The following is a 16,425-nucleotide window of genomic DNA, read 5'->3' on the forward strand; positions in this document are numbered from 1 at the left end:
GAAGTTAGGACTTAATACAGAATATCCACTGGTTTCCAGGCCACAAGAAAACCCCTTGGCATTGTGGGGCAATCCTGGCTGTTGTTGCTTTGGATGTATGTTCAGAACCTCTGCCAAGATCTGATGTTGCCTCATGCCTGTTGCATGCTTGTTTCTAGAAAGAATGTAGGAAGCACCCCTACCAAAAGCAAAATGAAAGAAAGGCAAGCAAGTGAATACATGTTTAGAAGTGTGTCTTTAATAACCTCTGTTTGGCATCTTGGGCTCTTTATGAGGAACCAGAAGGTAATGTAAAACACTAAAAATGCCATACTATGAGCCTGTTAAGTCCTTTATAGCATCCCCATTGCTTATCAGTGCATATGAAAAAGCAAAACAATCCTAATTCTCATTAGGAGGTTGTTGGTATTTCCTGCATGCTCTGAAAGATATACTGGCACTGAAATGTGAATGGTTGACATTGAAACTGCTATTTCTTAAGCTATCCACAGAGGCAGCGGAACAGTGAAACACCATCATGGGAGTTTTCTTGCATGTGTGATTAGTGTCCCAATGCTCAACAATGGAAGACTTGGGAACAGAGTTCATGTTAAAGTGCCTTTAGCGACTGCTGCTTTGCTCTTGGTCCATCAATAGATAAAGAAGAAAGGTCACTTGCTCTTGCAATGATGCAGGTTAGTACAGAAGAGAAAAACAGCTTTCTGTTGATACATACCAGTATTACAGGAAGAAGCAGACTGACAAGCAGGATCCTCCACCACTTGCTCATGCTGAGGCCATTCCTTAGGATTGGTCCCAGATGAATGGTTTCCAACCAATGAGAAAGATAGTTGCAAATCAACAGACCTGCATCTTCCTCCACTGCCACCAGCGCCCTTTCCACTATCAGACTTCAGACTCTAGGCTGGATACACGCCTCCAGGATCTCGATGGATATGGGCTTGGCATCCTCTGGGTGGTCAGGAGGTCCCTTCTCTCCATTTGAAGCAAGTTTGGGTCTACCCTGCTCCGGTCCCTGCAGTCTTTGTAAGTGCTACCAAAGTACATGGTCCTCTGGCCATTCTCATGGACCAAGAAATCCCTGTTGCAAGGGGACCATGGGGCTCGAGTGAAGCAGTGCCGGCTTGCACTGGACTGTTCACACAATGGAGGAGAGCCCTGGTAAAGGCGCCCCCAGTAAATAGGCAGATTTGTGTAAGAGTTCATGTAGGCATACTGCTTGTGCACCACTGTAGAAGAAGCCCTGTGCATGCCCGGGGTGTTTTGTAGGCAGGCCTCCCGGTATGAGGGGAGCTTTGTAGACTGTGAGTGCAATAACTGTTGGTCCTTCCATGATAGGCCATTGGACTCCATATACTTCCTGTTGCATGTGTAGCTTGGTCTAAGGGCATCGGGAGGATAGTGATGGAATCCACGGTGGATTCCAGGCACAGTTGCTGGTTTTGGAGCCAGGTTAGCTTGGGGGAAGAGGTCTGGCACATCCTCACAGACATAAGATTTTCCACGATGTTTCCAGAGGTTAAGAGACTTGGGTCTTTCATGCTGTTCCCAGGATGATCTTGGGAGATTAGCCCTGTGGTGCTGCTTCTCTCTCCTGAGATCTTCTGTGTCAGAGTCTTTGTACCCAAAGGGTCTGGAAGTCCTGTCAGGCCTTGGAAAGGAATTGTGCACACAGGCATGAGACAAGATGTGACTTTCCAACTCCTTTCTTTTCTCAGAAGTAGAAGCTGGCCTTGTTACTTGAGTTGAAGAGCTATCATGCCCATCTTCTCCATACACCAGGTGAACATTGCGGTGGAATCTTTCCTTCCCTTGCCCTCTGGCCACAGGAAGCTTATACTTCTGCTCAGGTGGAGGCACCTCCCTGGGAGACCTCACAGGGGAGTGGGAGGCAGCACTAAGATGGTTTCCAAGGGGCACATGGTTTCTGAAAGGTGCCTGAGGTGTGGATCTTACCAAGTAATGTGGAGAACTATTCACAGTAGAACCTGGAAGGATCTTATCTTCAGAATAATTGCCTCGATACTTCAGTGGATGAATTATCTGCGGCCGCTCAACTGTCCCACTCCAGTTTTCACTGGCTGACACCAACGTTTGTTGGGCTGTAGGAGGCGATGGTTGATTTGGTCTCCCAAGTTTCTCACTTACTTCTGCAGTTGCACTGGAGGAGTGAGCAGATCTGCTAGGGCCACTGGTGTTTTGAACAACAAGCTGAGGAGTCCTTAAGGAGAAGGTTGTCTGGAGGTTTTCACTCCGGTTTGACCAGTTCTCAATGGTACGTGTAGCATTCTCTAATGAATTCCCAACAGTCGCTGTTGACACCATATTCTTGGCAGCTTGCAGCATCTTTAGCACATTGGCTTGAGCAGAATTAGCTGTGACATCAGGTTTGTGAACACGAGCAGGGCTCTCTGGATTCTGGACTCCATTAAAACAACTATAGATGCCCTGAGGAAAGAAAAAAGAAGATGAAACAGAGTGACCAAAACAGTGCCCAAGCAAATGTAGAGAGGGGAGATAACAAATGATAAATGGGAATGTCTTGGAAAGCTGTGAGCCGGGGAAATGGTTGGCTTATGCTCAACTTCCAAGTTCATACAGGACAGACATTACAAATTCTGAATGACCTCATTTATCTGTCTAGGGGATAAGGGACTTGTAGAGGTGAGAGTGCTCCTTACACTGTATTGGAGCTACACCATGCAGCCTATTATAAATTAGATGCTTGAGCCACTGACCCTGAAAGCCCATGAGAATATCTGTTCTTCTGCTAGTTTTTTTAAGGGTAAGGTTTTTATCCTCTTCTTCCCAAGCTTTGGCCTCAACTGGAAGGACTTGATTCAAGATCTGAGGGAATCTTGCAACAAGAACCAAGGAGTCCTCATGCCCTGCTCTGCTCCATCTCTGATTGTTTAGTGCACAGGTGGTGATCAAAAAGCTTTTCGGTTACAATAGAACTGCATGTCCCAGCAGTCCTAGGTAGCATAGTGAGCGGTAAGAAATTCTGACATCTGGAGGACCCCATGATTCCCAGCTCTGGTCTAAAGACCCTCCTTGCACAAGAGCCAACTTTGAGCTTCCTTTGGGAGAACCAGCTTCTTTCTTCTCTGTTTGTGGAATTTTAATTGTCATCCTTTCTAATAAAATAGATATGTTTATCAATTTCAGACCTTGTATTTTCAATTGTGAACTTTCCTTATGTCCTCATTCTCTTTTTATCTTTCTTCTAAAATGATGAAGCTGCTGTATTCATTTTTTAAAATGCCACTTAACTTGAGGGATGTAAATAATGATTAATAGGATGCAACGAGAGTGGTTCTTCAACAATTCAAATGGATACAGAAATATAAATTAGGTGTGAACAAACCCTCTCTCTTTTGCTTCATATTCACACATCAAATCAAAATTAAGTCAATTTTAAAGCATTTTACTTTGATTAGGTGAAGCAGTGTCAAGAAACAGCTGAGGTGTTTATTGTGAAACAGACAACGCACAGTCTGGAACTTTAAAGGTAGAAAAGGTAAGGGTAGACAAATCATTTTCCTGTTCAATCCTCTGACACTCTTCTAATTAGGAAGGGACTGGGTTTTTATTAGTTTAATTTCAGACACATTTCACAGAAATTAAGCATCAGTGATGCATACCAGTACAAAATGTTCTTAGAAATTGGTACATGAAGCTTTGGTTTGTTTAATTATACTGTAATAATTGCTGTTTTTGTTTATCTGTTACTTTTCCTAATTTTGTATCCCATTTCCTCCCCAAACAATTCGTGGCACATGGGCCTCACCAAAACCCTGTGGGGTAGATTTGGCTGTGGGAGAGAATGACTTGTCCAGGGTCACCCAGTGCATTATATGGTAGAGTGTGGGATTTGAATCCACGTCTCCCAAATCTTATTCCCATACCATAACCAATATAATCATGGCCACCTTCATCCTCCTTCTCTCGTGATTGCTTAACTGTAAATAATGCTTTACGACACAGTACACATGTGGGGAACCCTGGTGCCTTCTTGAATCTGTCCTGTTAACATGCTACCTTCTTGACCTTGATTAATATGCTAATTTAAGGTTTTGATAAGAGGCTCTTACCCTACTTATAGCTAGAAGGAAATCGAGCTTGTGAGACTTGGGTACAGAATGCCGCAGTTTCCAGTACACCAGGTGCTCCCAGGCAAAAACTAGGAGACTCAGCCCCATGGCCACCAGCAGCATGTAGAAGACTCCTGCCATGTTGTCAATGTCTAGCTTGCTGCTCATCACTTCATTCTTTTCATTTTGGCAGATTCCTGACAGCCACACAGTCTCCAGTTTCTGGGTTTCACCTGAGAAATAAGCAACACAAAACAAGCAAAGAGAGCAAGAGGGTGAGATCCTACCCACGGAATCCCTCCATTTAACATTAGATGATTTGTTGCCACCCCTGTTCTACTGGTGCTTCCACCCTTAACAAGTAGAAAACAGAAATTCACATCACCTCATGAACTATATCAGAAAAAGAAAACGTTTTTTTGTGATTGCTTTGAATATTTTACTATAACTTTGAATGAAGTCTTCAGCATTGCAAAGGAGGTATTTCTCCTCTACCAAGAGCAAGTAAATTGACATGTTGTATACCAACCAACATAGAAAGGACAGGTTGCTTACCTGTAACTGTGTTTTTTGAGTGGTTCTCTGTGAATTGAAACAAATGGGTTTGACTGTGCTTACGCAACTTCCAACGGAAAGCTTTTCCAAGCTCCCACTTTTAAGTTTTCATGGTGCCCACTCCTCCCCAGGGCATAAAAGGTGCCCTGGTCAGCGGCTCCCCAGTTCCTAAGATGCAAGCAGCTAGAAAGGGGGAGGTTTGTATAGTGAGAGGAGGAACAGGCAGGTTTGTGTGAATTCATAGGGGACCACTCGAAGAAACATAGTTATGGGTGAGCAACCTGTCCTTCTTCTTTGTGGTCTCTATGAATACACACAAATGGAGACTAGCAAACTTAGAAGGTGGAATACATGTCAAGCCAACACCAAGGTAGTGCAAAACAGAACTCAAGAGCAGAACACAATGTAACAAGTAGAGTAACTTTTGACTATGTGTTGTCTGTCCTTTTTAATTGTATAATCAGCATGGAGTGTTTGCTGTATATGTGTTCTGTAAAGCCACTCTGAATCCCCTTCAGGGTGAGAAGGGCAGGGTATAAATATTGTAAATAAATAAAAAAATATCAATGGGTTCGAAAGCCAGCAGATAGCTTAGGTTCCAGATATCAGCAGTACAGAAAACAACCATGATGTTAGTACAGACATGTTAATGAAGTCAAGTGAGACTAACAGTTTGTAAGTAAAGTGCAATCTAACTGACAACGTCAATGACACAAGGTAGAGCATTTCAGTGCTATCTTTCTGGTTGACAAAAAAACCCTTTTTTTCACACACATCCAAAAGGAGCACTTTGTGGCTCAAGGCAATTCTAACAATACTCCCAAAGTATCGAAGACAATGTGGGAGATAGGTACAAACATATCCTTCGAGAGGAACATAAATACATTCAATAAACAATCACAATGCAAATAACTATGTTGTAGAGTCATTATTTTAACACTCGCAGGCAGCACAGGTGTTTCAGAGAGGGGTTATGAAACATAAGAGAAAAGGATAGAGTGTCCAAAAGCAGCATCCTGGGATGCCGTAGAGTCCAGCCTGTAGTGGGCCACAAAGGTTAGCGATGTAGACCAGATAGCTGTCCTGCATATTGTCCAAGGGGATTCCCTTAGGAAGGCGTCGATGTTACCAAGACTCGGGTGGATCGGGCACAGATGGTGGATAGGGGAGGCTTATGGGCTAGTTCATAGGAGAGGTGGATGGCTGAAGAAATCCAATGGGAAAATCTCTGAGAAGAGATCTGAAGGCCCTCTTTATCTGGTACATAAGAGATAAACCAGTGTTGTGTTATTTGTAGCACTCAAGTTCGATCTTTGTAAAAAACAAAGAGCCCTCCTGACATTGAGCAGGTGAAGTTTCTTCTTGAGGGAGTTGGATGAGGCCTGGGAGAAAGCAGGCAGGAAGATGTCTTGGTTGATGTGAAACAGGGACACTACCTTTGGCAAAAAGGTAATATCCATGCAGACATTTCCTCTTTGCGAAAGAGGAGGTAAGACCTGTCGACCCTTAACGCTGCAAGCTCCGAGGGGCAGTGGGCTGATATGATGGTGAAGCAGGTTAGTAAGTAGGTGTAGGATTTTGAAGTGGCTAGTTTGTGCACTGCTGAAGGACAGTGCAAAGTCCTTCAGGGAGGTAGGCTAGGGGTGGATCCTCCAGACAGTCAGGTAGAAGGAGGGGATGTCTGGATGCAATATGTTGCCATCCTCCATCAAGAGAAGATGAGGCATTGGAGGGAAAGTGGTGGTGGCCGTTCGACAGGTGCATCAAGGCAGAGTACCACAACTGTCTGGGTGTCCTGTCTTTCAAGAACAGCCTTAAAACAATGTGGTAAGTAAATGAAAACTGCTTTACTTCAGCAAAACATAAAGAACAGGACACTCAGTGGTATAATGCAAAAGAAAGCTAAGAAGTCTTAGGACAAACACAGTTGTCTCTGATTAATTCCCAAATCAATTAGCAGTCTTACTTCAGACAAAGAAACAGCAATAATTCCCTCACAGCTGCTGGGGCAGTTCCCAACTACTCAGCAGCATTTCTGGCAGCTATTCTAGCTGAACGACTTCTATTTATTTATTTATTTACAGCATTTATATTCCGCCCTTCTTACCCCGAAGGAGACTCAGGGCAGATCACATTACACATATAGGCAAACATTCAATGCCTTTTTAACATAGGACAAAGACAAACAACATTGCTCCGATCGGGCCTCGAACTCATGACCTCCTGGTCAGAGTGATTGATTGCAGTTAATTGCAGCTGGTTTGCTCTCCCGTCTGCGCCACAGCCCCGGGCTTCTATGCTCTGTTTCCTTTCGCCTCTCCTGAAATGTGGGTACTTGCAAAATCTCCTCCTCAGATTCCAACTCCACCTCAGTGATGTTGTCTATGAGGATCAGTACATGGCTGTCACAGAGCACTGGGGCAAATGCTCGGAGGGCCTTGAATATGGCCAAAGTTTGAGGAGATTTACACGTCTCTTTGCTTCTGTTGGTGACCACCAGGGCTTGGGTGCAGTGGGCTCCCCATCCAAAGGTGGACAAGTCCATAGTTAGAGATCATGTCAGGGAGGACTTGTGGAATGGCACCCTGGTGCAGACCAAGAGAGGGATCAAAGGATTGGCCTTGGGATGGTGAGGTATTGTGAGTTGTGTTGTTGCAGGGGATTGAAATTGTCCATGAACCACTTGGAGGGGATGGTTACAGAGGTGTGTGACTGAGACTGTTGAGGCCGTGTGCCCTAGAATGGTTTGGTCGGACACTGCATAGCCTTTGGATTCCAGCAACCTCCCTACAGATGGTTTTGAATCTGTCTGTGGGAAGGAAGGCCCACTGGAGGATGGAATCAAAGATTACTCCAGTGAACTTGATTTGTCTTGATGGGAGGAAGTTTGACTTTTCCTCGTTAAGGATGAGGCCCAGTGACTTAAGGAGGGCAAAGGTGATTTAAAGATTGTCTCTTAGCGCTAGTTCTGACAGGGCAATGAGTAACCAGTTGTCCAGGTAGGGAAAAACGATTATGCAGCTCTTCCACAGGTGTGTGGTTACTGCTGCCATGCATTTTGTAAACACATGCAGAATTGTTGTGAGGCTGAATGGGAGGATCGTGATTCGGTATGAGCAGTGATACACTTGAAACGGCAGGAACCTTCCATGGGAATGCTGAATAGAGATGTGGAAATATGTGTCCCGCAAGTCTATAGTCGTGAACCAATTGCCTTCCTTTAGGAGAGGAAGGATGCAAGTCATTGTCACCATGCAGAACTTCTTGGGTTCGAGGTAGACGTTTAAAGCTCTGAGGTCAAGGATTAGGTGGAGGCCCCCATCCTCCTTCTGTATTGTGAAGTACCTGGAGAAGAAGGCAGATGTATAACAGTGTAACGGCATCAATTGCCACTTGTAAGCCACCCTGAGTCCCCTCGGGTGAGAAGGGTGGGGTATAAATAATTGAAATAAACAAATAAATTGTCTTCTGGATGCATGGGTTTGATTGCCCCCTTGGATAGGAGGGATTGAATCTCATCCAAGATGGTATTGCGCAGCAAACAAGGCCTGTTGGTGGCAGTTCTTTGAAATCCAAGGCATAGCCTCTTTGGACAATGTCCAGGATGCAGACATCGGAAGTGATGAGTGGTCAGGCTTGGGCAAAGTAGGAAAAACAATCCTGGAATTGAAGACCTTCCAGTTGCATGGAGTTGGTGAATGGCAGAGGGAAGTGAGAGTGCAGTGAGATAGACATTTATAGCTAATGAGAAGCCCGCATCATACCAGGTCTCATCAAACTCAACGTTTAGGTTGTTTGGCCATATTCGGGCAGCTGCATTGGCACTGACCTGGTTGGTTCTTGCGCTGGGGCTGAAAGATCAAGGCTGGAGGAGACTTGTGGTTGTGTCGATATGGTGGAGGGTTATATTTCCTGTATTGATGAGGCTGCTAGCAGGTTTTTGATGGTGAGCAATGGTTGAGGACATTCCACATTTGGAAGTCTTAGTTAGATTTCAATTTGTTGTCCATGCCACATTGAAGAGTCTCAAGGCATTGAATGGGAGACCTTGTTGAGAGGCTTAGAGTCCCAACGACTATAGGCATGAGTGCCTTTTATGCCCTGGGGAGGAGAGGGCAGGGTTACAGCCAAAACTTAAAAGTTGGAGCTTGGAAAAGCTTTCCATTGGAACCTTGTAGGTGAAGTTAAACCCATTTTTATGTATTTACATAAACAATGAAGAAGACATGTTCCATTTCCCCACACCTTATGCAGTCCCACATGGGCTTTTTTTCAAAACAGAAATGGCCATCTGCTTATTTCATCTTTTGAATAAGGATATAAAAAATACCTTAGACCACTGACATAGTTATGGCAGGAATCCAAGACGTTCTCAGCCAAAACTTATTAGTGGTCCATCAATGAAAATGCCGTTTCTTCATCATTATGAGTGCAATCCCATGTGTCTCGTTTTCTCCCAGCCTGTTCTAATTCTCTGATATCCCTGATATTCAATGTAGTTTGGCATTCATTAAAATATTTCTCCTGAACTCTCTGAAATTGCCAATCCTCCACTTTAAAAAAAACATGCAATAACTTCTTAAGGGTTAAAAAATGATAAGAGAATTTTATTTCCTACTGAAGAGAAGAATGGGAAATATCAGGGAAAGAGAACTCTTCAGACATCTTACAAATGTTGTGTTTGATTTAAAGTAAATCACAAATAGTATGGCAGAACAGAATAGCTCTCTGAAATCTTCTCAAAATTCTCTGTAATGATGAAGAAACTCAGGTCACAGGCTGATTGCTTGGTTACATGGCAGACTCCCAAGCATATTGTAAAAAAATTAGTTTGGTAACTTATATTTAAAGTATGCATTTTGGGGTGTTACATTTATTTTGCCATTCATAATTCAGTGATATTTGTATGTGAAAGGTGTTCTGTGCTTCAGCACCCAACAATAAAGGGAGGATGAAATGACACACTTCACTGCCAGCTTGCCTGAATATTTCTGAACTATTAACAACAACAATATAATTTTATAATCTCAAAATTATAAAGGTAAAACTGTTAATAAACACAGAAGCACCACTAGGAAAAAACAGAGGGGAGGCCACAAAAATAATGAATGTTGCTCTGTGTTTGTCAGATCGTTGTGACAATATTGTTTCCTCAGTTCAAAGAAGACAGAAGCTTGACAGTTCTGTGATCCCTGGAGGAAAAAAAACCCAGGAAACTGCAATAAACTATCCTTAAGAATTAGAATCAAACACTATCTTGGGGAAGGAGAGAGAAAAACCCACCATCTCCCAGGAACTGCAGAAGGGCTAAATCAATGGCCCTCTTCCACTTGGAGTCTTTCTGGAGGGCAATGCCATAGCCGGTAGTGGCAAAGACTTTTCCACTGCCAATGGTCACCAGTTTGCAGCCTTCATCCTTGCCTGCCATGTAGTTAAGCACCGCAGCATCATATATAAAAGCATCCAGCTTTCTGGAATTAATCAGAGAGATAGTCAAATACATCGTTCTGCAAGCTCCAGTCCCTTCCCAGAACCGTTGATGTCCCCTCGCCCTCAAGAAAATAATAATCAAAATGTGTCCATTTATTTTAAAATGAGACACAGCCAACACCTCATCCTTGGTGCCTTGTTTTGCTTCTAAACCCCAAAAGATACTTTATGAATGTGGAAGGGGATGTCCAATCACATTTCATTTTGATTTTTCCTTTTCGGGGTTGGAGCAGCGACATTTTCAAGGCTGGTGCAGCAGTAGATCCTGTTGGCACGATGCTAGCCTCTGGAGGTTGCCCAACCCTGAAGCAATACTGGCAGCTTCCAGATGCTTTGGATGACTGTTCCCGTGACTATTATCCATGTTGGCAGGGGGTGATGGCAATCGTAGTCCAAAACATCTGGAGGACCCCAGGGCAGCTGTTCCTAGCATAAGGTGGCAACTACGTAGCCCTGAAATTCCATAAGATAGCAAACTGTGCTAATGATGTCCCAAATAATCAAGATGGCCATGGTTAACCCCAAGAAAATTTTTAACTTTTGTGAACAAGATACAATAAAAATAATCAATAGTGCTGTACTAACAGCAGTATAGGCTGACATGTACAGTAATTTAGGGTGGATGGAGTGGAGAGAAAGAACCACAGGCAGACTGACAAATAGACTGAGATAGTAATACCCTCTTACTTGCACATTTGGAGGTGGGAACAGCTCAGGGCACTCCAACACTGAACTGTGCCTGAGTGTGTATAGGTGCATATGTGTACAGCTTTTAACTAAGTGAATTTTAAAAATACTTTAAAATCAGTTCCCAATAGAGACATAGATGGACATGGCATGTAGGTGTGAATCACCTAACTAGCCACACTCCACTGGGTAGCCACATTTCCAGGGGTAGCCACTCTGGGAACAGTACATTCACTCTGGTGTAAGGAGTTCCTCCTCCTGCCGCTGCTCCAAGATGCTCCTTGTCCTAGGGGCCTGTCACACTGCACAATTATATTACAATATCCTATGGGATTCTGGGATTTACAGTTTGTATATGGGTATTTGGGATCCTCATGAAAAGAACTCCCTTGCAGTCTCTGACCAAACTGCCAGATCCAGGAGAGACCTATTTTATGTTTAACAACATTTCACCACACCAAATATGTACAGCAAAATGAACTCTTTTGATACAGTGGTGCCATTTGGGGATATGTCGGCCAGTGTCATGAATACCCCAAATATTTCTGAACATCCTCACAGGATTCTGTGGATCCAGTATGTGAGGAAGATATGATGAGGCATTCAGCAATGTTGATTAGAATACTTATGAAAATCAATCTGCAAAAGGTAGAAACTATGCTTGAAAGCTGAATGGGGCTGAATTCAGAAATCAACATCACAACGCTTATTCAAAATGTACCTCTCAATCTTTTGGCAAAGATTAAATGCAGCACTTATTCAAGAAATGTCAGGGTTTTTCTATCACCATAATTTATTATGAACTTATGTTTGGAGAGATAACATTAAAGACACCTTAAATAAGAAACTTACCCCATTTTGAGGCTGACAAGGGCATCCTCCACTGAGCGTTGGTTGTATTTCACCATGTGAGAATGCATGTCATGGTAATTGCTCCGGATATTCCTCTCTGTGCTGCCGTTGGGAACTGTTCCAAATCGAAATGGGGGATACTGATCCTGGGGCTTCTGGAACTGAGATGGAAACCACACATGCACACACACAAGCCTGTTGTGTATCCCAGATAAGGAACACCACCCCCTAATTAAGCCCTGTTGATGGAGTTAATAGCTACACATAGCCACACAGAGGGCTATGTGTGGATTTGCTCATCCTAAAAACATAAATCTCTGTATGAAAAATTTTAAACTTTACAGTCCACATCACCACAGTTTATAGGAAGACAATAATGCACAAAAACAGAAAATTCTTCAGTCACTTCCAGACTCATAATGCCAATTATTGTAGAATAAATATACGTCTCAAAAGTTAGTTCCAGAAAGCAATATGATGGGCAGAATCTTAAGATGATGTCCTATGCTAGTGGTTGCACTTTTCTTTGGTCCTACAATCATGATGGGACAAGACATTGTGAGCTGCTTGTTTCTCCAAGCCTTTACTTCCGGCAGGGCTGTTGTTCCCCTGGGGTCTTTCCCTCCATACAGCACTCTCCACATATGTGTAGTTATGTCAGCATAGTGCACTAACCTGATTCTGGCCTTTGTGTGGCAACCAAAATCTATCAGGTTTCATTTATTTAAACAGTCTTCAATAATACCAAAGCCAACAAATATAGTGCAAAAGTTCTGCTATTCATGATTAAATCGCCACTTAACTATTCCCAGCTATCCAGTGTCACCAGTTGGCCAATGCACACTCCCCCATCTTTAGCACTTTACATTTATTACATGACTGCCATCCCTGTCCCTTCATCACTCCTCACCTTCTTATCGCTCAGACCAGAGACAGTATCAATATATTGCTCCTGGATCATGAATGCTGCCAGATTAGCAGTGTAGCTGGCCAGAAAGATGACAGCGAAGAAGGCCCAGATGAGCACCATGATTTTGCTAGTGGTTCCCTTGGGGTTTTCAATGGGGACTGAATTGTTAAAAACCAGAGCCCACAACAGCCAGACTGATTTGCCAATCGTGAAGGAAGGTCCCCCAGACTCTAGGAAGATGGAGAGAAAAAATAATGTGCTAGTTGCACCTTTTTCCTTACTAAAAATAAAAAGGTGTTTATTTCCCCTTTGGAGAACCAGTTTTCATTTAGTAATGTCTTTTTTAAATGTTTTGCAAAAATTCCAACATTTATCAGAACTTGCTTTAGAAGAGTGCCCTTTTCTATATATTCAAACAACACCTGCTTTTGCATTCAAAGCTTCAGAGGTACAGAAGAGTTAAACAAACAAAATGCTTGACTTAAACAGAATTTTACAGAATTCTAACAAAAAACAGTACTCACAGTTGTTCTCAACCCTCAGACCTCCATGTATTTTGGATTTCAACTCCCAGAAATCCTAGCCTGTTTACCAATAGTCAGCTTTCCAGTTTTACTAATTGCAATATGGAATCTAGCTTTCAAGGGTAAGAATCTTTTGTAGTTTTTCCCTTATGATGCTCTGGTCCCAACCACTACATGAAAAACCCTCATTAACCAAAACATCAAGATTGGACTTTAATGAAACAGATCCCAGCATTTCTAGGCATGCTGAAGGAAAGGAAGAGTTGCAATTAGAACAGTTTGGAATGTATCAATGTATCTTATGCTAAAAACTAGGAGTTTCTGTTGTTATTTCTAAATTAAAATTGCTGCAACTAAGACAATCAAAAAGTTCTAAACTCTGAAACAAAGACAGTGAAAAATAATTTGCAACAATGGGAAGGAGACAGCACCAAAGTCTCAGAAACTAAGGCCCCATTTTCACTGGTATATAATGCAGTTTCATAATGCAGTTTAACTGCATTGAATTGCATTATATGAGTCTACACTGCCAGTTCTATGCCTTGAGAAACTTCATTATATGGCAGTGTAGATGGGAAATCACACCCCGCTGGAGCCTGTATAGTCTTTATGGGTAAAAGTAGCTTTTAAATGTGTGTATGTGTGTATTTCCACTCAATGCTCTTGCTTGTATTTTTCCTAGGTAAAGGAAAAGGTGTTCCCCTGACGTTAAGTCCAGTTGTGACCAACTCTGGGGCTTGGTGCTCATCTCCATTCCTAAGCCGAAGAGCCGGCATTGTCCATAGACACCTCCAAGGTCATGTGGCCGGCATGACTGCATGGAGCACTGTTACCTTCCTGCTGGAGCAGTACCTATTGATCACATTTGCATGTTTTCGAACTGCTAGGTTGGCAGGAGCTGGAGCTAACAGCGGACGCTCATTCTGCTCCTGGGATTTGAACCTGGGACCTTTTGGTCCACAAGTTCAGCAGCTCAGCGCTTTAACACACTGTGCCACCAGTTTTCCTAGAAGTTACTATTTTCTCCCTAATTTCCAGAATTCTTACTCCCTTTTAGAGCCACCACCAGCAAATTTGCTAAAGCCAGCCGTGAGAAATCCAAATTGCTTTCTGAAAGACATAACGGCTGGAAAGGTGAAACTGGGGTGGGAGGGAGGGATGGAGGGATGGATTTACTTTTACCACTACAGCAGACTTTTCATTACACACATGTCAAGATGTGTAAGTTTTAATAAGCCTGTATCAAGGACAGGGCTGGTACAATTGGCCTGGGGCTGACAGCTTCTCAAAGCAGCTGTGAGCAATCTTCTCCCCAGCTCACAAAGACATGAAAGCTGTTAGCAGGAGGGGCTGCTCATAGGTTTACTTGCAAACCGACAAATCAGCCAGGCTGATCTGGGCAGCAGTTGACAATTCAGAGACAGAGATGCTGATGGAGAACTTGGTCATATCAGTAGAAAGTGAAGCCACTTTTTCACAGTGCTTGTAAGAATCCAGACTGATCTATGCTGCAGACATTATAGACAAATAACCATAGAGCCAGCCACTCTGCAATCAGGAGTCCTCTTCTATGAACTGGTTCAGAACAGAGCCATGGTTATGACATTCCCATGATATGGACATCTCAAAGCAGCTCAAATGTTTCTCTTCTTATACAACTTTATAAATGGAGAGGAAACTTGCTTTCATCTCCAGCTAGCTGGTCAATCTTGACATAGGCAGACAAACTTGTATACATTTCTTTAAAATACTGCTTTTTTCCCTGCCTCATCCCCCATTAGTACAAGACTGCAGAGAGCAAAGTTGAATATTTGGAGGACTTGCTTGTTCAACAACTCTCCTGTCATGAAATTCAAAAAAATATTCATGTCTAGGCTGCAAAATATTAACAAGCGCTTGTGACATTTACTTTGACAGCGTCATCAACACCATTTACCAAACTGCCTGTCACCTGTGCTTGAATGTGTAGCTACTTCCATGATCTTCTATGTGGTTTCTATGCACATGGATAGATGCCCAGTAGCACAGTACCACCAAGTAGCAACAGGCACACATTAATTGCTGAATTGCCACAGGGTGCTATGGACATTTGAGTTGCCTCATTTACCTAATTGTAAATGTGCCACAGGATAAATTAGATGCTAGAAAGTAGGATAAAATGAGATTATTGTGGAGAGCAGATGACTTACCACTGTTACAGACCACAGTGGGTGCCTTTGATAAAGAGAAACCTTTCTATGGGTTACTGAAATCTGCTTCCCTCTGTCAGCCATAGCTGTTCTTGAGACACCACTAGCATGCCTGATTGTATCATAGTGGCAGGAAAAACTCTACCTCACAAACTTGGTCTATTTTCATAACTTCATGACAGTAGACAGAAGTCCAACAGGAAAAAGCTTTCTGACTGTAGCTGCCTGCTCCTTTTGTAATAAAGGGTCTGGAGATATCTATGAAAGCCCACTCACTAGATCATTTGGAAACTTACTTACTTTTGCCACTGGTTAAATTCTGATTGTAGCCAACGGGACTGAAATATTCAAACATGAAGACTGTGATAGCAACGACAGTGAGACACATCACAAACATCATCACCCACACGGCTGGGCTGTAAGGTTCTAGAAGACAAGAGGAAGCCAGTCAGCTCAAGGAGTGTAAGATGTTAAGGACTGCCCACTTATGCCCTCCCAATGCAAGCTCAAAATGACTCCCACCAATATATTATTATTATTATTATTATTATTATTATTATTATTATTATTATTTAAACCCTTCTTTTTCTCTCCAAAAATAGTCTCAAAGTGGCTTACAATAAAACTGATACAATTTTTAAAAAACCCAAAACATACAAACATTAAAATAGAATTAAAATTAATTATATTAAAATAAAGTCAAAAATCCTTTAAATTGATTTTAAAACCCATTCAAAGCAAAAACCACAGCACCCCCTGACTTCATCTTAAAAACGTCCTTTTTAAAAAGCCTGCCTGAAGAAAAAAGGTTTTAGCCTGAATGACAACAGGGAGAGGGCCATTCTGGCTTCCCTGGGAAGAACGGAGTTCGAGTTGCGGGGCAGCCACCGAGAAGGAGGGCTCACTCTCTCGTTCCCACCAACTGAGATGGAGGTGGGACCAAGAGAAAGGCCTCTCCTAAAGAGCTCAGGGCCCAGGAACTTTTGTATAAAGGAATGCTGTCAGTCAAATAACCTGGATCTGAGCCTCTAGGGCTTTAAAGGTCATAACAAGCACTTTGAATTGTGTCTGGAAAAAGACTTTCAGCCAGTGGAGCTGCTGCAACAGGGGGTTGTCCACTCCCT

At 42.8% G+C, this 16,425-nt stretch overlaps 1 protein-coding gene across 3 annotated transcripts in view; it reads right to left on the reverse strand.

Annotated features, from left to right (window-relative positions):
* Positions 1-216: 216 nt before the first annotated feature.
* Positions 217-16,425, reverse strand: part of grin2c (glutamate ionotropic receptor NMDA type subunit 2C) — a 99,247-nt gene continuing 83,038 nt past the window's right edge. For all 3 annotated transcript variants that reach the window (XM_062970593.1, XM_062970591.1, XM_062970592.1), the window contains 6 exons: positions 15,602-15,727; positions 12,589-12,818; positions 11,679-11,839; positions 9,933-10,120; positions 4,095-4,327; positions 217-2,448 (listed from right to left, as the gene is read on the reverse strand). In XM_062970593.1, coding sequence (XP_062826663.1) covers positions 886-2,448; positions 4,095-4,327; positions 9,933-10,120; positions 11,679-11,839; positions 12,589-12,818; positions 15,602-15,727 — 2,501 coding nt within the window. In that variant the 3' untranslated portion in view covers positions 217-885. The remainder of the gene's footprint in view (positions 2,449-4,094; positions 4,328-9,932; positions 10,121-11,678; positions 11,840-12,588; positions 12,819-15,601; positions 15,728-16,425) is intronic.

Source organism: Anolis carolinensis, chromosome 2 (genome assembly GCF_035594765.1).
Source record: "Anolis carolinensis isolate JA03-04 chromosome 2, rAnoCar3.1.pri, whole genome shotgun sequence".
Taxonomy (NCBI): Eukaryota; Metazoa; Chordata; class Lepidosauria; order Squamata; family Dactyloidae; genus Anolis; species Anolis carolinensis.